The 24,199-nt window shown below is 37.6% G+C and overlaps 1 protein-coding gene across 1 annotated transcript in view; it reads left to right on the forward strand.

Annotated features, from left to right (window-relative positions):
- The window catches only part of CCDC146 (coiled-coil domain containing 146), a 68,483-nt gene that overhangs the window by 36,977 nt on the left and 7,307 nt on the right, over positions 1-24,199 (forward strand). Inside the window, exons 4-15 of the mRNA XM_065743699.1 lie at positions 4,309-4,518; positions 11,182-11,239; positions 12,184-12,360; positions 12,953-13,026; positions 13,908-14,135; positions 14,918-15,104; positions 18,556-18,651; positions 19,157-19,327; positions 20,639-20,727; positions 20,816-20,980; positions 21,927-22,151; positions 22,750-22,978. Coding sequence (XP_065599771.1) covers positions 4,309-4,518; positions 11,182-11,239; positions 12,184-12,360; positions 12,953-13,026; positions 13,908-14,135; positions 14,918-15,104; positions 18,556-18,651; positions 19,157-19,327; positions 20,639-20,727; positions 20,816-20,980; positions 21,927-22,151; positions 22,750-22,978 — 1,909 coding nt within the window. The remainder of the gene's footprint in view (positions 1-4,308; positions 4,519-11,181; positions 11,240-12,183; positions 12,361-12,952; positions 13,027-13,907; positions 14,136-14,917; positions 15,105-18,555; positions 18,652-19,156; positions 19,328-20,638; positions 20,728-20,815; positions 20,981-21,926; positions 22,152-22,749; positions 22,979-24,199) is intronic.

Consider the following 24,199-nt stretch of genomic DNA (forward strand, 5'->3'; position numbering starts at 1 on the left):
TAAACCAGTCTTTGGCTGGAAAAAAAACACAAATGTGTCTCTACTTACTTTATTTTGTATATTTGCATGGCATTCTTCTATATAAAACATATTTTTATATAATGGCAATTTTTTTTTGTGTATGTAGAATAGGTGGAATATTGCCTGAGAGAAAACAAGGCTGAACTCTCTTCTTTCATACATGAAACTACTTTAAACCATGCACCAAAAGTGTGCAGGATGATAGATTATATCCCTCATTCTTTTCATTGTTCTCACAGAGGTATGTAATTGCTGTACTTCTGCAAGAATGTCAATTGGAGTGAGTCACGAAGCTCTCTTCATTTTTTTTACTTGGATTAGCCATGTGTCAAAGCAAACCATTAACACATTAATGCATTAATACTGATTTTCACAGATTAATTCATCTACTACTTTCCAAATAATAAAGGCAAGATTCATTTGCTGCTATTTCTGTAGATACACACAGCTGAACTATGTATCTAGAGGCCATTAATGCTCAGTAACAGGAGCCATACACTTTCTCCTTAGACCGACCTCTGCAAGCATCTGTTTTTGCCCATTGACTATAATTGGAGTCCAGATGATAGGGAGATTGTGTTTACACTGTTGGTCTCAGTCAAGTGAAGTGAAATTCTGCCCACCCTTCCAATCAGATTTCTGAAGGCAGAAAAATTGTAAAACTTCTAGTGTGCTTATGATTCATGTCTTGCTCTTTTCAGTCTGTACTGAGAAAGACCCTTTGGGGTAATCTGTGAGGCATTTGTCCTTTTCTTACAGTCATACATTCAGAAGAATCTATATAATGTTTTGATTTTTAGTTCTTCAGTAAATCTCTATGGATCAGTAAATCATTTTTTCACCTATTACAGTTGAATTTCATCACTTAATTGGTACCCAAAGCAGAATGGTTTTATTTATTTGTTTATTTATTTTTACCAGTACTGTTAAATGCTGTGCAGAAAGAAGTGATGCTGGGAGAGAAAGTCCTCAAACTCCGTGTAATTCCTTCTTTTAGTTAGTGATATAACCCAAGGGAAGTTCAGACTAAAGAGTAGAGCAGAGCAGAGTAGTTAAGTTGGGAGGGACCTTTAGAGATCATCTAGCCCAACTGTCTTCAGGGAGAACTAAAAGTTAAAGCACATTAACAAGGACATTATCCAAATGCCTCCTGAACACTGACAAGTGTAAGGCACCAACCACCTCTCTAGGAAGCTTGTTCTATTGCTTGGCCAGTGTCAAAGTAAAGAAAATTTTACTAAAGTCCAATCTGACCATCTTCTGGTTCAGAAAAAGGTTTTTTGCCACAGAGCAGTGGACGTAGAACAGGCTCTCCAGGGCAGTGGTCATGGTGCCAAGTTGTTGGAGATCAAGGACAGTTTGGACCATGATCTCAGACACTGGGTTTGAACTTGGAGCAGATCTAGAAAATAGACTCGATCCCTGTGGGCCTCTTCCAGCTCATGATATTCTGTGGTTCTATGATTTTGTGAATACAATTTTACATACAACTATCTCAAAGAGAACAACCTGAGATTTATGCACCACAAACAGTGTAGATCCCTGTGACAGTTTTATCAAGCTTTTGTTAGTGATCTCTCTGTCATATAACACAAATCTGTCTAACATGATGAGTGAAGCTAATAAGTGTGCAGATCATTTTTAAGGCAGCTGATGGAGTACACACTGGTTAGCACATATTGTGGTCCTTTCCTTAGTGGTAAATACTTTGTTATTTCTTGGTTTCAGTTTTGCTTAATTTGGTATTTTGAAAAGCTGAGAGATGTCACCAGACAGACAACATCCTTGACACACTGTGTCAGGCTGTTACATGTTGTGGAAAATCTGCTGCACTACTGAAATTCTGGGAATAGGCTGCCTTCCCTTTTTGTCTCACCCATCTGCTTTGCAGTGAGACTGCATCTGAAGTTTAAGTACCTGACCTCATATTTCATCCTGGACAACCTCTTTGGCCATACAGCTGTGTGGCTCAATTGTGAGTTGCACAGAATGATAGAATCATAGAATGGTTTGGGCAGGAAGAAACTTTTAGAGATCTAATCCAGCTCTCCTGCTGTTGGCCAGGACATCTCTCCCTAGATCAGGTTGCCCAGAGCCCAGTGAGGAACCAAATATGAATATACTCACACAACTCACACAACAAGCTGTAAGAAGGTAATGACAGTTCATTGATGGTTTTGGAATCTTATTTTCTTAAGCCTGCATGAAACTGTAGGGTTGTTAGTCACTTCACTAATTTGAAAGCAGCTACATCAGACTAGGCAAGCATATTTTTGCACACATGGGGTTTTAGGTGCGTACACTGTGTAGATTTCCTGTTATTTCTTCACTGGAATTTAAACCTTCACATGACAAAATACTGTTGACAACTATGAGGAACAAGATCTGGTCTAGATTCAGTACTTGAATTTGGTTTTTTTGTTGTTTTTTCTTTGTGTTACCTTGATAAAAATAAATAATGAGTTTTGTTTTTATGGAAGAACTTACATTTAATGTAATTTTATATAAAACTTCTGTTTAATGTAAGAATTATAAATGAGTGTGTATTATTGTATCTTATTATATTTTCTCCCCAGATCAGTTTCATTCTTTTCGACTTAAGTTCTAAGCATTATTTAGGATCTTGCATGGATATCTCAAACTATTTCCCCCTAAAATATTATGTAAATACATCAAAGCATGAAGTTCATGATAAAGACACACTCCTGTATCCTGTTTGTCTGTGGTTTTCTTATTTCCTGGTTTAAAAAAGGAAGTGGTTATTTAACTAGAAATGTTACACAGAACAAAACTTTTCTGCTTCATTATTTCATCCATGTTTGTACAGTGTAGTTAGTTGTGTGTTTTGTGTTTTGTAGTTACCATCTTAGTTCTGTTCTTTGGAGTGATACATCATTTTGTTGTTACTTAGCTTGAAATGTACTCACAACTGTTTCAGCTAGAATTTGGTATAAAGATTCTCAATATATAGTAAGTGATCGAGTTCTTTATTCCTCCTCATCACTTGTGACTAATTGTAGCATGCTGTTGTAGAAAACTTACAATTTAATATTATTGATAAGTCGTGTACAATGACAGCAGCAGCAAAAAGACCAAATCTGTATATCAAGCAACATATAAGATTTTTCATGCTGCAGTTTCATAAGACTCATCCATAATTACCAGTGCATTTTTAATAACAGTGCTTAAGATCCATTATTTGTCTATCACTATGGAGGCTCGTAAGCATACCATGAGTACCAGTCTCAGCTTTGACTTGGTTTTGATTTGTTGTTTCCATGAAGACAGACTTTGGTGGCACAAGTGATTTCAGATAATCGATCAGTTCTAATAATGTTTCCACAGAAGTCCACAAATGTACTTGCAACCTGAGATCACCAGGTGAGCTGCTTCAGCTGCTGGTGACTCCAGGAACAGCAACACATAGCTCAGCACTGGGTACATGTCCACGTGTTAGCTAAGAGCATTGAGGTGCTGTATGGCCCTGGATGAGCCCCATGCTGGTGAATACTGCCCTGGTACTGGTCACACACCAATGTAATAGAACATTTTGTATCGTAGATCAAATCCCTTTCTTGTGTTCATAAGACAATAACTAGTGTTAAAAGGGACCGTATTTACTCTCTGGGAATGGGATTTTTACTACTGAATTTTTTAGAATTTAATCTTAATACTGGTTTTCATCTTCGTACATATCTGTTGTCTCTGCTGTAAAAGATTATGTAGGAGAGAAAGTGCATTTTTCTCATGCCATGAAACAAAGGCTCCAGATTTTCACTTCCGCCCTTTTCTGTACAGTATGTAGTAACTGCAGCTATGCAGTAAATTGTTGCTTATCCCCTCAGAGTATTTCAGTTATTCAGAATGCCTTCCATGTGGTCCATGAGTTGAACCACAACCTGTTACCAGGCACCCCTCGGAATAAAATGAATTTCTCTCTCTTCGCTGATTCTAGGAGGTGCTAGAAACTTCAAATAACTTAGACTAACTAACCATCTTTCTTCTGGTTAAAATTAGATGAGATTAGACACAGAAGACCCCCCTTCCAACAAGTCCCACTGTTCTCACAAGACCACAAAATAACGCAGGTTTCTACAGACCTCAAAAGGTCTCTGGTTCAACCTCCTGTTTGATCAGGCTCAGCTGTGAGATCTGACCAGATTGCACATGACTTAATCCAGTCTCATCTCCAAAACATTGCTTTAAATGCTACAGAAAAGTAAAGAAATGTAAATATGAAGCTTATGTTTCCTATTGCTTAGTTTTAAGGTTTTCTACTTAATCTAGTTTACAGGAATCTGAGATCCAGCTGTTGCAGGAAGCCAAACAACTTAGTGTAGACCTGGAACAACAGCAACATGAGCTGGAAAAAGCAGAACAGTTCCCTGAAGGATCTTCCAGTGAAGTTTGCCGAATAAGGCAACAGCTTCTTCACTGCCAAAATGAGTACAACGCTATTAAAGAAAGAGAGCATGAAATTCAGTTCAGGATAAAATGGTAGGTGATAACAGTCAATCTCTGCTTGTTTTATCAGAGCTTGTTTAAAATGATAATAACATGGAACGCAATTCAGTTTCCTCTCCACCTTACCTGGCTGTATTTCTTGACAGCTATTTTTAAGCAAATTGCAATAAATTTGCCTAGTAACAACATTTCAGTGATCAGAAAAATTACTCCTGTGTGTGATTTGTAGGTAATTTTTTTTTAAGGTATCCTCTGAAATACAACTTGAGTTATATCATACTGTATGATTAATGTTCAGATAGGCAAAACTTTCAGCAGCAATTCTAATTTAGGACACTTTTAATACTAAGGACACCCTCAGTACTAATGGCTAAAGTATCTCAGAGCTCTGGTGTCTGGGATTTTATGGAAATGATGTCATAAATAAACTCAACACAATTTTTAACATCAGGAACACATTTTATTCAAGATTTTCTACTCAGTCATTTAAAGTAGGAAAAGTATTTCAGTACTCTCACATCTGAGAAATGAGAAATTTGCTGTGACAGATGTGAATGCTTGAATTTTTTATAAAAAGTTATTAAACAGTATTGTATTGAATCATATACACATCAGTTATACACCTCAGTGTACAGTACTTGGTGCTCCTATAGTAAAATTACAAACAATACTATTGTACTTTTAAAATTATGTGCCTATGGAGATGAACTCATATTTTCAATCTGTGGGGTGTTTGCTATTTTTACTCATCAATACTTACAGCAATACTTCAGTTGGCACACAGAGCTAGATAAGTAACTTCAGCAACTCAGCAGTTAAATCTGATTTTCTACAAGGAAATCAGGAGCAGCGTATGAGCTGCATGAAGGAAATTTTTCTGGCAGTTCTTCCTTGATATTTTTTGAAGAGCCAAATGTTTTCTCTAAGAGGGTAAGAAACATGAGAAGGAAGCGAATTGAGAGTGGGTGAAATAGAGAAATCATCTGGAAAAAATTATTTGCTATGAGATAACTAAGCATCACGAGATTTCCTGAAATAATTATTAAATACAGAATGTATTGAAATTTAAAAGCAGTCCAGAAACATACTTCTCAAAATTTCACGCTTTTTGACCCATTTCCCCTCATGCATTACAAACATTTCTCGTTAATTTGCATTACATTTCCAAAGTAATTGTGGGGATTGTATGATTAGGGGATATGTACCCGTACCCTACTTTTCACCTTTAGTCAAAGGGAGATTTCTATATCCTGGAGAAACACAATTTAGGTATTCAATTACCCTTGAACATTTACTCCATTGATCTTTAAATATGAATTAAAAATCTTATAGTGTCAATTAAAAATATGTGGTTTGGGCCAGCAATATTGTGAAAAATGTTCTTTCACTTTTATAAGGAACTTCTTCTTTTTGGTCTTATGTATTGCATGCGATCAAACGCAGCCATGCGGTCTGACCCAGAGTCCATATGGCACAATATCTAAGAGCGACCAAAAGCACAGCCGCCGTCCATTTGTGAGACAGAGACTTCATGAGCCAAATGCATTCCTCTTTATTTAGGAATCCTCAGTTGATCCCTCTTCCTTCAGCTTTTCCTGTCTCCTCTGGAGCCAATATAAACTTCTGGCATTGCAACGCTCTGGGCAATGAGACTCGCAGCTTAACTCCACGAGCACTGCCACCGCTTATCTGTTTTGAGTCTAACTCATCTGCTTTGACTTCTAGCAGCTTCACTTCATGCCAGTAGTTGTTCTGCATGAGGCTTCTATTCATCTTCACTGCTGCAGGGTGGTTTGATGGATTTTTGTTGCGTTCCCCCTCATTTATTAACTTCCTAAAGTGAAAAGGCTTAGGTTTTTAAATCCTTGTTCAACATCTGTTCCATGCCTGGTGGCAGCACCGGGTCTCATGCCTGTTGTGGGTTTGGTGTGAGGAGAATGCACCTCAGTTATTTGTGGATTTGTGTTCTGGGAGAGAATACACTGCTTGCCAGAGATGAGAGGGATTTTATTGTTAAAGGAGAGTAGAATGAATAGGGCCAGCAGTATTACATATCAATGTGATGAATGAATAAATGAATGTAGGTGTGGAAATGAGAAACAAGTTCATGAAATCATGAAGAAAATCAGACATGAATGTAAAGAAGGAATGTGTTTGATTAAAATAAGTGAAATCCAGGTTGCAGAGTAGAGTACTGAGTAGCAGGTTCTCTAAGAAAAGCGCTGATGTAAAATGAACTCTGTGCCTGATGGTTTTCTCCACATAATAAAATTATACCTTCTGAAATGTAGGTTTGCATGAGCAGTGTCACATTCTGGGGGCAAACTTCACCAAAGATGCTGTAAGGTGTCTTAGAGTCATCTAAAGTTGTTAGGTGTCTGCTTGTTTCCTTTCATTTCTCAGAAGGATGGAATCTCATCTAGTGGTCTGACCTCTCTTGGCCATCGATCTCTCTGGAGCACAGTTTCCCTTGTTGTCCAACTGTGTTAATACAACAGTCCCAGCTGTGTTTGGCACTTACAACAAAACTTCGGGAATTATGACTAATGGCTGTTTAGCCTGAAAACAAACATACTGCTTATTTACCTTCTTGAGAGGAACATGAGGGAGAAAAGCCTTTGAAAGGGAATGCATGTCTCTTATCTATTGCCTTATTTTTACTTAGGAGTCCTGAGTAAGATCTTCCCTGCTTAGAAATACAGCTGAGTTGGAAGCAAGTGACTCCTCTGCAGACTTTCCATTTCCTAGTTTCTGTAATCTCTTTAAGAGTGATAGAGATATAACATAGCACTGTAGGAGTTACATTTGTTATTTGAATATTTTGTTTATGCTCCTTAGTGTTCTGTCTTTCATTTCCCATCATTTTGCCTCTGCAAACATTTTTTTTTTCCAGATCAGATACATTTTTCAACATCTGAAGTTGGTATTTCATCTTTTGTTTTCATTAGTTATTTTTTCATATAACTGAAAGTGCCTAAATAAGTAAGAATATACTCTGAAAAAGGATCAGTGTGATCGGCAAAGATGGTTCTGTTTGGAAGAAAAATTTTGTTTTAGTGTACATCTTTTGAGATTAAAATAAGGAAGTGCTGCTTCGCTTTCTTAGACCATAGCATCAACTGAGTCATCATTATCAATAAATAACGAATTTGACATATAAATGAATATATGACCTAAACTTTAAAAAGTAAAAAATTTATTTAAAATGAAATGATTTGTACCAAGAGTCTGTGTGGTTAAGGGTGCCTGATTCTTGAAAGCAAATTTCTCACAATGCCCCAGTCTAACCTACAGCCCTCATAGCCAGTTACCCAGCTAGCAAAGTAGCTATTCACTCAAGTCATATGTGCTATTGCAGGCAAGTCAGGATTGCAAAACAGATTTTGTCCTTGTACAAGCATTACTAATATGGAAAATTACTTCAATGCTTGCAATTATTTCAGTATTAGTCACTCAGAAATTAAAAAAGAAAAAGTTTTTATCCACAATTTATCTAGTAAATAACTACAATTAATAAATAAATTAGATTACAGTTTGAAGTTGTTACCAGCTACTCCTGTGACTACATTCTCCAGTGTCCAGGAATGCCATGCTAGCAACTTGTCAGCTCTGATACCTTCTTGTGGTCACTAGTTGGGAGGTTTTATGTTTTGAAGTGCTGAGCACTTTCTATGGCTCCTCAGCAGTCCCAACTATGTATAAGAGTAGCTGAAAGAGTTCCCTTCCTTGTGTGCAGGATTTCATAACATTGAGAAGATTCTGGCTCTTTAGCTAGCTGAGGAACTGAAATGGACCTCTGTTGTCAACTAGCACTACATATCTTAATCTCTCTGACAATTTTATTTTATTTCTGTGGCACTTTTCAGTTGTAGACATCTTTGAGGGAAAAGTCCGGAATGAATTTTCATGAATGGTCCAAATTTTCACATGATTTTTGTAAAACTCATTACATCTGCATCTATGTTTTAAATGCATGGTACTGCTGTTGAACTTCATGAAAATAGGTAGAACAAGATAAGAAACATAAGCACTCCTTTCCTGCTCCCAGGTCCTCTCCCGCTCCACTGCCCAAGTCCTCACTCATAAGCCACTTCAACTTTGAGAGCCAGTTTATATCATGGAAAGAGAAAAATTAAAAAGTCTCATTTGGTGATTTGCAGCTGTTTCAATGTCTCATGTTGGCTCAAAGAGTAGTTTCTAAGGAACCCTGGGGCTGCAGTGAGGGTTCTGTGGCCAAGAGCTGAGGAGAACCCTGGAGATTGAGATGCTTCATATTTATTAATGGTAATCTATTAAACTGATTCATAACAATTCATGAAACCATGAAGCGTAAGATAAATCACACCAATAGCACACACTGAGCGCACAGAAACTGAGTTTTGTTTTAGCATCTAACTTGAGTTCAGGTTTGAAGCATTCAAACTTCAAATGCAATTTTTAAAGGCAGTTATTCTAAAGGGAATACAATAGAAACAATTTTCAGAAACTAAAATAATATTTTGCCAAAAAAACAATGTCAGGGAGAAAACACAAGTTTAAGCAAAAATAAAAATAAAAAAAAGTGAAAAGCAATCTACCAAAGTGAATGTTAAGTATGCAAAACTAATGTAGTAAATTATTTAAATGTTCACATTTTTCATGTTACATGGTAACACTCAAAAAAACATTTCCCTTCTTCTTTTTTCTATTTTTTTGAACCATGTCATTTACCTCTTCCTTCTGCTCCTGGTTTCTTTTTATCCCTTCACTGTCTCCTGTGTAAATGTAGTCAGTGTGCCAGCTCCTCTGGCAACTTTGCTTGGTGCTTGCAGTCTCCTGTTGCCCTTGTTTATGTCACAGAAAATGAGGTGTTCAAATCATTTTTCTTTTGATGGATGGCAGAGTCTTTGTTGTGAGACTGGAATGGCTCCACAGGAATCTGTCCTCATGAGTGAGGAATGTGGCAAAAGAAAAACAGTGTCAACTGTGTTCTCCTCCTAATTTTTGGGATTGTTCTTTTGATTGTCTGGCACGATATAAAAGAGGGCACAGTGCGGTCTGATGAGGAACTCTGGAGTACCTCTTTAATCCATTTGAGCAGGACTTATTTAATCAGGTTCTGTAGCAGTCAGCCGTGGGACATTCATTACAATTAGTGTGATTATGCCAGTCCCAAGGAGTCCCACTAGGAATCCTGCCCAAACATGCTGGGAAAACAAATTGTCACTATTACCTTAGTAATACACTTGGACAACCTGTCAGTAGGTGGAAATATTGAGTTTGACCAGCACAGCATTCCAGTGTAGGCTTCAGCTGCTGCTCAGAGGCACAGCACACAGGAACAAAGATTTGATCACCAAATCAAAGTAGATGAATCCATTTTCATCACAGTTTGATCTTCCATTGTCAATAACCAGTGGGACATGAAAGGAGTAACTCCTGAACCCACTTCAGCAAAGAAACCACCTGATGTTTCTGTCTGCTCAGCTGTACTTGCACCATACACTGCAAGGTGTATCTGTCTGCAATCTTATTCTGTGCGTTTTCTCTATTTAGGATAGATTTTGAAGCAGAACTTTCTAAGTATTTTTATCATTTTTGGGGGAGATGACTGATCTAAAATTGCCTTTTTTTTCTTTGAAAAACTTTTCCTACACTCATTCACTCTGTGGGTACCCAAATATTCTGGCATTCTAATTTGAAAGCTAATTTGCTTTCACACACAGCAGTTCCCATGGGGGGATACTTGCAGTCTGTGCAAACAAATATATGTACATACTGTAAATAAAAAATTCTACTCCATATCTTCATTTTCTCTTTGTTCTTCCAAGGCTAGTTTGTGATATTTGGCAGTTTTTACCTTCAAGAAGCTCTTGTTATAAGTCTAAAATGCTTGTTCACTCAGCTTCATTTTCATTGCCACTCCTTCAAATTTCTCAGGGCAACATGACTAAAAACACACCCAGAACTCTCCTATGCTTTCCCTTCCTCCTTCTGCCCTCCTTGTACATCTGTCTGTTTCAAGATGTGAAACTGCAATGTAGTTTTGCACATAGATGATCTTTAAGGTCCTTTTCAATCCAGGCCATTCTATGATTCTATGATCACCTTGTCTTTTCAGTTTAGTTTGCTACTATGTCCCACTGCTATAGTCTACATCCCCTGTCAATTTTCAGGAATATTTTGTTACAGTAGCCCACTTCAGATTTAAATAACTTTTACTTACAGCTGTTTACAGTGTAAATGGGAACAATCGAAGTAGGAAAGTTTCATACCAGCAACTTCACTTTCACTGATGTGTGATGTCTCTGTGGATATATGTTCCCCTCCTACTCTCTCCTTTTGCCTCAGCTCCATGTTGAAATGTTGTGTTCTGTGGCAGGGAGGACCCATGAGCATAGAGCGCTTCTGATCCTTTAGCTTTGTTAGTGAAAGCACAAGGGCGAAGGAGGCACTAAAGCAACATTATAGGAGGTGGTAAGACTAAGAAAAATCCAGTTCTAAAGTTTAGATATGTGAACTATAAAAAGTACCCTGCTTGTGTATGACCTATCTTTCAAAACTTCCAGTTAGCAGACAGCAGTCTCTGTTTATATCTTGTTGTTCTCTCTGATGATAATTCACCATACATGTTAGTCTAGCAGAAGACAGGCTTCAGCACTTGTTCAATAGTTTGGCATTACTAATACATCTAGCTCTGCTTTGATTCTCCTGCAGTTTGCAAGAAGAGAAAAGACTTCTGGAAAAAGAATATGAAAGAGTTCCAAAACAAGGTGTAAGTATGAAACGTGACATAAGCCACATTTTCTGTTCTGTCTGCTAATATATTAAAAACACTGTGAAGGGCTTGGAGAATATGCCCTATGAGGAGCAACTGTAGGAGCTGGGGCTGTTCAGTCCGGGGAAGAGGAGGATGAGGGGAGACCTTATTGCTCTCTTCAAATACCTGAAAGGTGATTGCAGTGAGAGTGGGGTTGGTCTCTTTTCACTGGTGACAGATGACAGGACAAGGGAAAATGGCCTCGGGTTGAGCCAGGGTGAGTTTAGGTTGGGTACAAGGAAAAACTTTCTCACAGAAAGGGTTGTTGAGAACTGGAATAGGCTCCCCAGGGAGCTGGTTGAGTTACCATCCCTGGATGTGTTTAAAAACTGTGGTGCTCAGGGACATGACTTAGCGGAGGGTTGTTAGAGTTAGGGTAGTATGTTTTGGTTGTGGTTGGACTCGATGATCTTGAAGGTCTTTTCCAACCCGAGCAGTTCTATGATTCTACAATCTCTGAAAACATTTCCACAGTGCGTGGTTCCAATGTTCTTTAACTTGAATAGGAAGATCAATAGCTTAATTTTATAGGAGAGACGATAATAAATCATTCAGGCTTGATAACTGTAGGGTAAGCTGTGCCAATATGGTTCAGAAAAGATCTGGATATGCCTGAGTTTACTCAGTACTTTTTTACTGCATGCAGCAAATGGGCAAAGTAAAGATAGCTCCGAGCTATCAGATGTGAGCAGGGAAAATACATCTGCAGTCATAAATCCTAATGAACACATGCGTATTTGCTGGAAATAAAATTCTGCTAATTATCTGTAGAAGAAAATGTCATATTTCACACCTTGTTATAAAAAATGCTAGCATCATCCATCGTCAGTGAATTCTGTAATATCTGAAACCTCAAAAATGCAAAGGGAAAAATCTCATCTTCTGCTTCATTTTTAAAGGAAATAGAGAAGAAAATTAAAAAAATGAAAGAAGACTGTGATGAGCTCCACAAAGAAGTAATCCAAAGGAAAGCAGAAGTTAATGCAATGAAAGAAGACATTTTATCCAAGCAGAAGCTGATGTTATTAGACAAGAAAGAAGTGGAAAAGCTTCTGGAGGTCCAGGATAGTTTAAAAGTAACACAGAATTAATTATGCATATATCTTCATGTCTGTGCACATCTGTGTGTGGGGAGGTGCCTGCTTTTGTCTAAGGAAGCAGTGACTCTACTGGGTGTTGTTATCCAAATCATTTAATGGCATTTCAGTATGGATTTCATCATTTTCCAATCCAATATCATGAGATATACTACTGTCCCAAATTCACTATTATTCCTGTAGGAAACATTAGTAGTCATGATTTTGATTAAAAATGCCTTCCAGAATGCTGTGTTTGCTACGTTGTGTTATTGTAGGCTCCTCCAACACATCCAACTTGGTACAAATTAGTCCAGAGAATCTAAGGAACCCAGATTTTTCCAGCTTTCCTTTCCATGGTATAGATATCATATTAACAGCTTCCAAATGTGAATTTTGTTTTCATACATAATGAGATGGTAATTAACACAGTAATTATTTTCAAAAGCAACAGCTTATCCCTGAGACAAACTCAAATAATTTTAAAATACATTTATTGCATAGTTTCACAGCACTTCTATATGAATATTAATCCTATGAAATCACCCAAGGGTGTGAGGCTACAAACCTAACCTTTCTGTTTTGTTGCTAGGATGAATTAGTTATGATCCTTGATGTTCCAGCGCAACTTAAAAGGGAAACTGAGAAGATAAATCGGAAAAAAATGTATGCTTTTAATAAATAAAATAAATATCCATATATACGTATTCCTTATTTTCATCCATATGTTACAGAGGCACTAGAATATAGCTGTTGATTAAAATTAAGATTGTAATTTAAAACAGCTTTGATAACCCACTCAAAATTTGTGCTCCCTCCTAAAAATGTTGTGTACACACTTTACATTTAAATACTTCCCTCTATTGGAAGATGTCCCTGTCCACATTGTGGGGCTGCAACAAGCTGATTTTAAGGTCTATCCGACCCAAACTATTTTATATCTCTGTATAATTTAAGCACAATAAGGAAAATTTGAGAACAAAACTTAGCTGAAAATCATGTAACCATCTTGCTGTGCTATGATGATATGTATTGGATCTGCTTAATAGGTTTTCAATGGTCAATAATGCTCAGCTGTTATGTATACAGCATAATGCAGCAGTAAACCCATTGCACATGCTCTGGATCACAGTGACTGCACTTAAGTTTGTCTCTATTGGCCTCAGTGAAACTGCAGCATTTTTCAATCAAGTGGAGATCTGAGCTGGTGTATTTAAATGAGTCCTTCTAGTTGAGACATATCACTTGGAGTTCCCAGCCTTGGGAATGATGGCTAGAAGCATCACAACTCTGTATCCAGTGATGCTGACAGAGCTCCATTACCGTCCTAGTGCTGAGATCCCCATGATGATTTGTAGTTTGATTGCAGAACTGTACTGGAATGTTTAGATTTTCATTGTCTGTAGCCCATTATTGTACATACTGAGTAGACAGTTGTGGCTTTGAAATATTTTGTGCTCCCAAGAGCCCCGGCAACCTACGTTTTGTCATTTAAATATAAGTATAGCAATGTAAACCTCTACTCTTTTGTTAACACCTACCCACAGTGATGCAGAGAAGAAAAACGAAGACCTTAATAACAAAATGCAGGAGTTAAACAGCACCCTGAAAGACATTGACAAAGGGACAGAAAATATTTTGCAAGAACGAGAAGATGTAATGAAGGAATTGGATGGAATACGAGCTTTGCTAGAAAGCAAAGAACAAGAATGTGCTGCTTTGAAAAGATTGCTAGAAATTGACAGAGAAAAGGCACTGGAGATCCTAGTAGAGAAGTAAGAGCAGTAGATGTAAGCCAGGTAGTGTGAGGGAGCACTTTGTTCCGAAACACCTCTTTTTGTATTGCACTGCTGTATTGTTTTCAAGTTTTATCATGCAGCTCTGATGGATCAGAAATACCAGGCTTGGTTTTGTCTTTGGAGATGCTTATATAAACTACTGATCTCTGGGACCTCCCTTGCAAAAGAACATCAAGAAGATGGGAGAGCTAAGCTCTACACTTTGCTCTGAAAGGGAAAACGGTTCTCCCTCCAGTGAAAATATTTTTTTTTTCTGGGTAGCCCATAGAAAGCAAACTAAGCAAAAAACCTTCAGTATTGTCATTTTCAGATGAAGGCCACCGAATTCTGCCCCACATACTCCTCCATGGCTCCTCCTTTGAAGAGGATGAAGTACAGATGTAATCATGGTCATACTCATAGCAAAAAGAGTTAGCCTTTGAAATGTTATGTTAAAGGATAGAGGCACTGTGAATTGACCATGGAAATATATTAAAAATCAGTGTCTTCTTCCTATAATAATTCACCTCCTACAGTCTTGTAGCAGATTTTGAACAGGTTGTGAGACCTCACTGACATAATTAGGAATATTATAATTTCTTCAAGTTGTAAAATCATTACTGCTAATTGGAAGGTGGCTTGTGACAGTATTGTATGACTTTGTCTTACTGCTGGGAGATAATTACACTGTACTCAAAACCCATTGAAAAGATCATGCCTGATGCAAACACGTCTTGCTCATGTTATCTGACTCCGAAATTCTTTGTCTATCTGTGCAGAGACTCTCTGAACCATACATTAAATAAACGAATCTTCGAGATAAAACAACAGCAGGAAATTCTCATTCACAAGCAAGCAGAGAAAGAGAAAGAACTAAGAAATCTGAAAAAGATGGAGCTACAGCTGAAAATGATTTATGACTCCTTGGAACAAGATAAGTTACAGCACAAAAAACTCAAAGTAGAGGTCTGTATGAACTCACTGATCATAAGAATTTCATATTTTCTTGCAGAAAATTTGAATGTGAAATATTTGGACTGATCCTAACAAAGGGAGCAGAATTTCTAAGTCTAATGCACAGAAAAGGGTTAAAAGTGTCACTGCAACTGATGAAGATTGCTCTCAGTTTTATAGCTGTAATAAGAATACTGTCTCAACCTATACTGGAGCTATTATTAATAAATAATAATTAAAGGAGCATCCTAATCAGAGCAGGCACTGATTGTATTGGCAGTGTGGCATCATGTCTTCCTTTGAAGCACCTCATCATTTTCTATGTGCAGTAATATAGTGGCTTGCCTGATGCCATCAAGAAGATTGTATCAAGCAAATACCTGGGTCCTGGGTCACCAGATAACAAAAAAAAAACCCATCTCTATTAAATTTGAAGATTGCTGGAGCATTGCTGTAAATAATTTATGATGTATTTAACATTATTCTTGGGGTAGGAAATCAGCACTTTATAAATTGTGGTAAAAAACTATAGATTTCCCTATGTCTTCTTCTTTTCCTTTGAAATCTCTCTTTTCTCAGCTTCCTCCTTGCTTTAGTTGTATCACCCATTTCTCTTTTCATGCTGATTTTTTGTGCCTTCTGCGACACTGCTATTAAAGAGCAGTTTTAGTTTCCTTGTCTACCTGAAGCATTTCCTTTCTTTTCTCCTTCCCATTCTTTCTCATAACAATATTTTGTCTACACTTTCACAATATCGTCCTCTCATCACTGGTTCTTCTACTCCCTCCTTCTTAAGCTTTTTTCCTACATTCCTTCCGAGGCTGTTAGTCACTCATAAAATTCACCTTGCTTAGTTGGTATTTTTTTGCAGGAGAATAATTTATCCACTCTCTGATTTGGAAGTACGAGTTGATGTTTTTTAACATGACATTGTACCAACTCCACTTTTCTGGGTCCTTCTAAGCAATTCAGGCAGCAAAAGAAATTCTTTGTTACATTACTGTAAAATTCTTTAAATAATTTTCTGATATCAGAATCCATGTATACTTAGCTTTGCTATTCACCCGACTTTAAACATTACTCAATACTTAATATTTGTCAATCAGACAATTTTTTTTTTACTGTCTTCCTCTATACACAGATGAAGATGACATTTTCTCCTCACTTCACACGTGCATTAATTACCCGGTAGCAAACTTGGGAAGGGGAAAAGCTCTATATAACCATACCAAAACTTTTAAACTGAATTTCCTGAGGTATTGGTTAAAGGGTTGCTCATATTCCAGACTTGATCTTAAAGCTCATGCTGTGTCTCTATTCAGTATCAGCTCAGAGAATCTGGGAAGCTGTTTTTTGTTTCCAGTGTTCCTACTGAAGAAAGAATTCTGGAGGGAGGATCACAATTGTTCAAAGCCATGCGATGTTAAAACCAAGCCCCATAATTCACTGATAGCTGTGGTTAAAGTTCAGTGTGCTGGGTGAGATCCCAACCTCCCTTTTCGCTGTGTGAAAGGGCTACAGACCTGCAATGGGACCATGCAGGTTTAGCTGCCTTGCAGAGAATGCCCTCACACTGTTGGGGTTATACTACAGGCTTGTATTTGTGTCACAAGTTGCAGCACCGAGAGGTGAGGGGGACAGGGAATTCCAGCAGAGAGAAAAGGAGAGCTCAGAGTAGAACCATAGTCCAGCAGCTGTGGGAGGCTGCTGAGTGATAGCATGAACAGGCCAGGACAGTACAATCTTTTCAGCTCATCAGCTCCATAGTAGGTGCTTTCTCTGATTCCCTTCTTGGCTCTTCTAGATGAACAAATCCCCTGCAGTACAATCAGCTCATGTGCAGTATGGAGTGAGAAAGACTGCAGTGGCAAGCTCAATTCTGCCTTTATTTGCCATCTCGAGATGATTTTCATTTGAAAATTTTGGGAGCATGAAGGTTGACATATTTTAATATTCAAGTGGCTCAAAGTGATTCCAAGCAAAAAACTCACCAGAAATAATAGCTAACAGACGTAAGTGATGAAGCAGCAGTCCATCGGCATGCTTCCCCTGATTTCTCCTAGTTTAAGAGGCATGCTAAGAGCAGAGCAATTGGTTTGTAGAATAAGGAAATCACACAAACACTTCCTTCAACAATTTTTTTTCTCAGTAAATGTTTTTTCTTCTCAGTAAGTTGTGAAAGTTCAGCTATTGCAAAAGAGAAATTCTGTGTGAAAGAGAACTGGCGGCCCTGGCCTCCTCTAGGCCCGGGCAGGGCTGCTGCTCCTCTCCATGGCCATGTCTCCTCCTGCCAGAAGTACTGAACATGAGTCTTCTCTGAGGCCAACCAAAGCCCTTAATGGATGAAGATGTTTGTATGAGCCTTCTGCTTTTAGACTCAAAAGCTTGATGGCATCTTTAGAATCCCATCTTGGAAATGTGGAAATGTGTGTCTGCATCCACCACAGCCAGAAGAGCACAGCAGAAGTGGTAACAGCACAGCAGAAGTGGTAACCAATGTTCACTCTGCAGAAATGCTGTGTTTGCTCCCTCCGTGAGAGCAAAAGCATTTTGCTTAGTGTGGGTTATGTTGACGGTTTAGCAAATCTAAGTCAGATCTGACCTGACTCAGAGCTGACATCAAAAAGCAAATAACCTCAGAGCTTGACTTTTTCCATGTCATATTATCTTTTCCTTTAATGCAAGTGAACAATATCTGATTTTATAATATTATCACTGAACTGAAAATCGTGAGTGCAGAACATCTCGTTACCTATGTGAAGGTTTTCTAACATCTGGTTGTAATCTGAGCAAGATGTCACAGTGCTGCGAAGCCAAAAAAACCCATAATATACAAGAAAAAAATGTACATAGATAGTGATACTGTTTGCTTGGACTTTCTGGAGCTTAAGGAGGAAACAGGAAAATCTTTCATAACTTAAAGCAAAAAAATACAATACCAAATCCACAGATGTGAAATAATTACCCTATTAAAGTCAGTACTATTTTTGTCCTTCGGGAAGGTCATTACATTGTTGGGCTTTGTGATAATTGTCTTTTTAATTACGACTGAGTAGCCTAAAACATACCAATTGTAATTTCAACTGGGCTTTGTGATATTTAAGAAATCCCTGAGAAACTTGGATGTGTGTACACTGTTAAGTCACCATCCCTGAATGTGTTTAAAATCCATTTGAATGTGGTGCTCAGGGACATGATTTAGTGGAGAGCTGTTAGAGTTAAGGTAGTGTGGTTTGGTTGCAGTTGGACTCGATGACCCTGAAGGTCTTTTCCAACCTGAGCAATTCTATGACGCTGTGTTGAGGAACTCTACTCAGCCACCAGTAACTCTTGGCTTAACAGTTGCAACAAGACAGAATAATCATTTCACAATGTGTATAAGTAATTAAAATAGATTTTCTGCTTTTTACATCTTTCACACCTTTTGCTGACATCATTCAGAATGCCTGATTTATTTTTGTAGGCAGAAGCTATCCCCAAAACTAATGGAGTATTGCTAGAAAGAAGAAGAGAACTGCAGAAGGAAGTTGAAATGAACAAGAGATGTTTATCTGAGCAGGTGATGAGTGCTTCATTCGCATATTAATTCACTGTAATGTTTGGTTTCTGTCACGAGAATAAAGGAAACAGAGTAAAAATGGTTGTAGTTTCTAGCTGATCTTTCTGGAAGGGACCTTAAAGATCCTCTAATTCCAGCTCCCTGCCATAGGTGCAGACACCTTCCACTACATCTGTGGATGTCTGTCAGCAGTCAGCATGGTCCAAACCTTTTGCAACACAGCTTGCTGCATGCCCTGATTTTGTTGCTTTTATATTTGGCAGCTGGAAGTGCTGCTGGATGGAGGAACAGAAACTTTCTAGGTGCTAAAATATTTTCATGTCACCAAGGGATTGCGTTTGGTTTTTCAGATGGTATTTTTTAGTCAGTTTTTTTATTCATTTATTTTTAAATTCATGTGGTTGTATATTGGGTTTATTTGCAAATAAACCCAAAGTGTTTCAAACTTGGACTTTTCCAACACTGATACATCAGAGCATAAGGAACTGAATTTGATTTTCTTCAGGAGATGGTATCGGATATGGATGCCCGCACGTTAGAGGAATTCATTGCTGAAGAAAGCCGGCTTTTCAAGGAGCAGGAAAAATACCGCAAGGAGATATCCAGACTTGCACATCTGACTTGGCTCAAAATTGAAGAGAAGGAACAGAAATCTAGGGAAGTTCAGAAAGCCCGGGTAAAAAATTATCCCCTATAATTGAAAGTCTGCTGTAAAGCAAAAGCTGCTATACGTGAAGAAATTAAATCACTGATGAGAGGCATCTTATAGATTCTCACTTCCCACTTTACTTCAAAGTTCCATCACAATTGTTCATCACAGCTGCCCCTGTTCATTGCAGGGGAGTTGGACCAGATGACCTTTAAAGGTCCCTTCCAACTCTATGGATAATATGATTAACAGAGGAAGCTCACAGTACTCTGCTAATTTTGTGGCAATTTATGGTGCAGTAAACAGTGCACTAAAATATCACACTACAGTTGAAATAAGGTGTTTGAAAGGATGTTTTCTTTCAAGCCTACAGAATAAAATGAACCATTATGGAAGAGGTGGAAAAGCAGATAGCCTCAACTGAGATACTTGGAAGAACAAGAATGTTGTTTGTTCTGCAAGTATATGGACACCAGAAGATATGCAGAATTACTATTCATTCCAATTCTTGTTTTCCTGATACACTTCACTATGTAAATCATTCTGTTCTTCTGGCTAAATACCAGGAACAAAATATTTACACTTCCACAATGTGCATCCACACTACAGTAAATTGGATAGGCTACCCTTACAGCACCTTGTGAGTTTTTGACTGTCTATAGAAATAGAGTCAAAGGAGAAGTTCAGGCTTTGCAAATTCAATAAAAATAAGTCCATAACAGGCCAAATCAATAAGAATATAGTTTTATAAATAAACACTCCTACCTAGAACTACAACCAGACATGCAACAGCTTTTTCTAATATCTATATTGTCCTCTTGATATTAGTGGGAGGTAAGAGAAGGTCTGTCTACTGAATTTTAAGGACACAAACTAGCAAGGACTGAACAGAACTGAAACTGAGTGTAAATGTGACATGCTACTCAATCACCAGTGACTATTTAGAAGGCAGAAAAAGTAAAAAAAAAGTTTTTTTCTTTAAAAAAGTGAATCATAAATTCAAGGTAAAACTTTAGCTGCACTTATGCACGGCCCTACTGCGATGGAACTGGTAGACTGTTTAATAGGAACAGTAGAACTCAAAATAGAAGAGATCAGTTGTTTTGAAATGAGTGTGAAACAAATTATCTACATTTTTAGCTGTCATTGTAAGACTTGTGTTGTAGTATACATAGACTGTGACACAGTTATTACAGTAAAAGCATTTCATTGTAATTAGAATAAATTCTTGAAGAATTTTGCCTGTATTTTCCTCATCTAAGAGAGCTGTTCTGTCTTTCTTTGAAGATAATGCTTTGAAAAATTTAAAGTGCTCACTGAATTCTATTTAAATTTCAGATACAACTGCAAAATATTATTAAAGAAATAAAAAGAAAGGATCTTGAAATAAAAGAATACAAAAAGAGGAAAAGAAGAGTCAAAAAACAGTAAGAGAACAATTACACATTAGATAATTCTTATCTATATAATGTGTGCATAAACTTATAAAATTATTTCTTTCACATTTGTCTTGAGACTCCAAGGAGTTGCTAACCTGTGTGATGTAATCAAAAATGAAAGGAATAAATGCATACTTTTGGTGCATACTGCTCAGCAGAAAATGACTGAAATTGAAGACCGGATAAAAGTAAAAGCAAGTGAAAGAGAAACTTTAAGGAATACTCTTCTAACCCAAGAAAGGTTAGTTTTAACTAAGCTGTAAATCACAGATATAGAAATGGAAAAGAATTCATAGAAAGAATTCTAAGAGGTAATATTGATCAACTGTGCCTATAACATCCTTCACAATTAATTTTTAAAACCTGACCCAAACATAGACACATTCCAATACCTTGTCAGAATCTGCTCCCATCCTAACAATTTACAATTAGTTTGGGTTTCTCCAACACTGCCATTTCTCCAACACTGCCATTCTGTCACTCTGACACTTGATTTATGAAAGCAGACATGAACCAGAAAGAATCTCGCAGTTTTGCACATTGTAATTCAACCTCCTCATGATGGAACTGAGAATGGGAGGCAGGACATTTCATCTGCAGGTCTATATTTTAATAGGAGACGGTGCTTCTTCTTTCACTACCTCTTTTGTACGTTAACTCAAATAACTTCCCAGTGTAGACAAAGTAGTCTCTTAGTCCAGAAGTGACACTTACTGCAGCCTAAATGCAGTAAGTCTAAGTCCAAGTTGTTACCAAATGAATGCTCGGTGTGGCAACAAGAAGCTGTCTTCTGAGTGAGGCACCATTGCCCAGTGGCTGGCAGGTTCTCTGCAAATAGCACTTTTTCATTTTTGTTTTCATGCATAGTTATGTTTTTGTCCCAAACCTTTTGTTACGGTGCTTTTTCCACTTCTTTCATGAGGATTGATAATAGTCTATCCCATGCGAATGGGATACAGTGCATTACAGGCTTAGAGACTGTAAAATCATAACCATGTTAGTTATATATTGCTTTGCTCTTAGAGAAGGGTTCTATCTTGTTTCTTTCTGTTCTATCTTCCACGAAGCAGTCACACAGAAGATTCCTTGTGCAACTGAGCTATTAGTTTAAGCTCTGCTTTTTAGTGCTGAAATTACTTTCAAATTGGAAGGACTCAAAACTTTCCTACTTTTCTCTTACATTAAAGAGAACTGCAGAAACAACACATGAAGAACAAAAATAACATAGTAATTAAAGAGAGTCTCAAAAGTGACTGTTCCAAAGTCGTACAAGTCACGCATGAAATGAATGAAAAGAAAAAGCAACAGGTTCTGGATCTTGACAGACTTACCAATATAGTCACCCGCATTGAAGAGGAAATAGCACAACTGCATGAAAAATACAAAAGAGCCATTGAGGAACAAAATGAGAGGTACGTGTGTAAACGTGATGCAATAAAATGGGTCATTTTGAAATTTGTGAATCGATACTTTTCAATTTCTGAGCAAGTCTAACCAAGAACACTAAAGGCATCTTCACTCCAGTGCCTCATAACCTGCCCTGCTGCAACACGTCATGGACGTGTGTGGTGGTTTTCCACTGCTGGAGCCATTCGTTCTTCAGATCCATTACAGAACAACACAGTATCTTGTTTGCTGAATGCCATGAGAGCTTGTAGCTTCTGCTCTCTGTGCATTGTGCACCGCTCTCATCAGGAAATGTGGATAAAAACTCGCTGATTACGTTGCTCCATTTTCCAAGTGGATGCTACAGAAGGCAAAAAAAGCTTCTAGCAATGTTATGGAGTACCAGAGAAGTCCTTGCAATTGTGTTCTCCAATTTCCAGTTTGTAATTATTTTGTTCTCTTTTTAAAATGTTGTAACGATATTAAAATAGCACCTGTGAAACCTTGCTATATTTTCAGATTACTATCATTTTTACAATTTGCCAGTTACATTCTCAAACGGAATTCACTGAAAATCAACCAAAATTTTAAACATTTTGCCTTTTCATTTTGGGCTTATTGCAGTGGCCTTCTGCTTAGAAGTCGAGAAGAAGAAATATGCATTTTATACGAAAAAATAAACGAACAAGAGTTTTTGTGTAGAAAAGGAGATATTGAGATGCAAGCTGTGGATGAAAAGATCAATTTTCTGAAGATGAAGGTGGCTGAGAAGAAGAGAGAGATCAAACTCTGGTTCAAAACACTCCCAATGAAGAAAGCCTTGGATGCAGAGTTGGTGATACTTCAGATACAGGTGGGTGGGAAATAAACCCTTTTGTTCCCCTTTTTGTTTCTATAACTCTGTATTTAAAAACAAGGTAACTTCATATACAATATGTCTGCATGTACAAGGCTTATTAAAACAGGGAGTTCACTAATACACCTGTCCAAGAAAGCTCTGATAGATATTTGTAACTTGAAATATATGAGTTTCTAGCTTGTGTGCAATTGAATCCATTTGCCATGAACATACCCAGTGCTTCATCCCAGCCAGCCCTCCCATGACCATAAATGTCAGGATGACTAAGCTGGAGAAAGGCAGTCATGGGGAAAAAATGGGAACAGAGATAAAAATTGTTCAAGATGTATTGATGGGGTAGGTGTAGGGCTGGGGAATATACTTAGCTCTTCACATTTCTAAAATAACAGCCAAATTCAACCCCAACCCTGAGCCTACTCTGGAAACTCTGCTGCCCACAATGATGCCACATACATTTCCCTCTACACAAAAACAGAGTAAGTTTTAATTCTAGTTACAACGTGACATTCAACAATTAACAAACAGCAGTGTTCGTCATTGTTGTAGGCATTCCTTCCTTGCTTTCTGAAATGGCCCATTTACTTTTGACCTTATCTCCAGATGGTAATTTTTTCCACACATACTCTGTTAACATCTACACAAAATTATGGTGTACCACTGCCATCAGTAATTGCGTTGATGGGAGCTGTGCCTCACTGTTAAATACTGCTTACATTGTTCTCTTATTTCTGGTCTTTTAAAGAGATTGTATGCTCTGCTAATAAAATACAATTTTGTGCAATACCTTATGCAAATCGTACCTCAAAGAACATCACAGTGCAATTACAGACTTCAACAATGAATAAAAAGAGCATAAAAAGAGATGACAGACTAAAGAAAATAAGAGATGCTTCCAGGCAACACTTGCATGAGACTGAGAGTCACAAATGCAGTGACAAAGAACAGATGATTGTGGTTTGAGTTTTCTGTTATGCATTCCCAAAACCTTCTCCTTTGTGATAATGGTCTGTGTTAAGAGCAAACCCGTGGCTGAAGGGAGGCTGCTGGTATAGGCTTTTAAAATCTTTTCACATGAAGTTAAAAAGAATGAAAATAGTGTTGTGATATGGTCTGTATGAATATTCCCAAGTCAGGGATTTTTTAGCAAACAGTGGCAAATAATCAGTTGTCACCTTTCCAGATGTAGCTAGATATTGTGGTTATGGAATAGTACGT

The sequence above is a fragment of the Cyrtonyx montezumae genome, unplaced genomic scaffold (assembly GCF_038088225.1).
Source record: "Cyrtonyx montezumae isolate F1298 unplaced genomic scaffold, pur_monq_1.0 scaffold_3, whole genome shotgun sequence".
NCBI classification, from domain to species: Eukaryota; Metazoa; Chordata; class Aves; order Galliformes; family Odontophoridae; genus Cyrtonyx; species Cyrtonyx montezumae.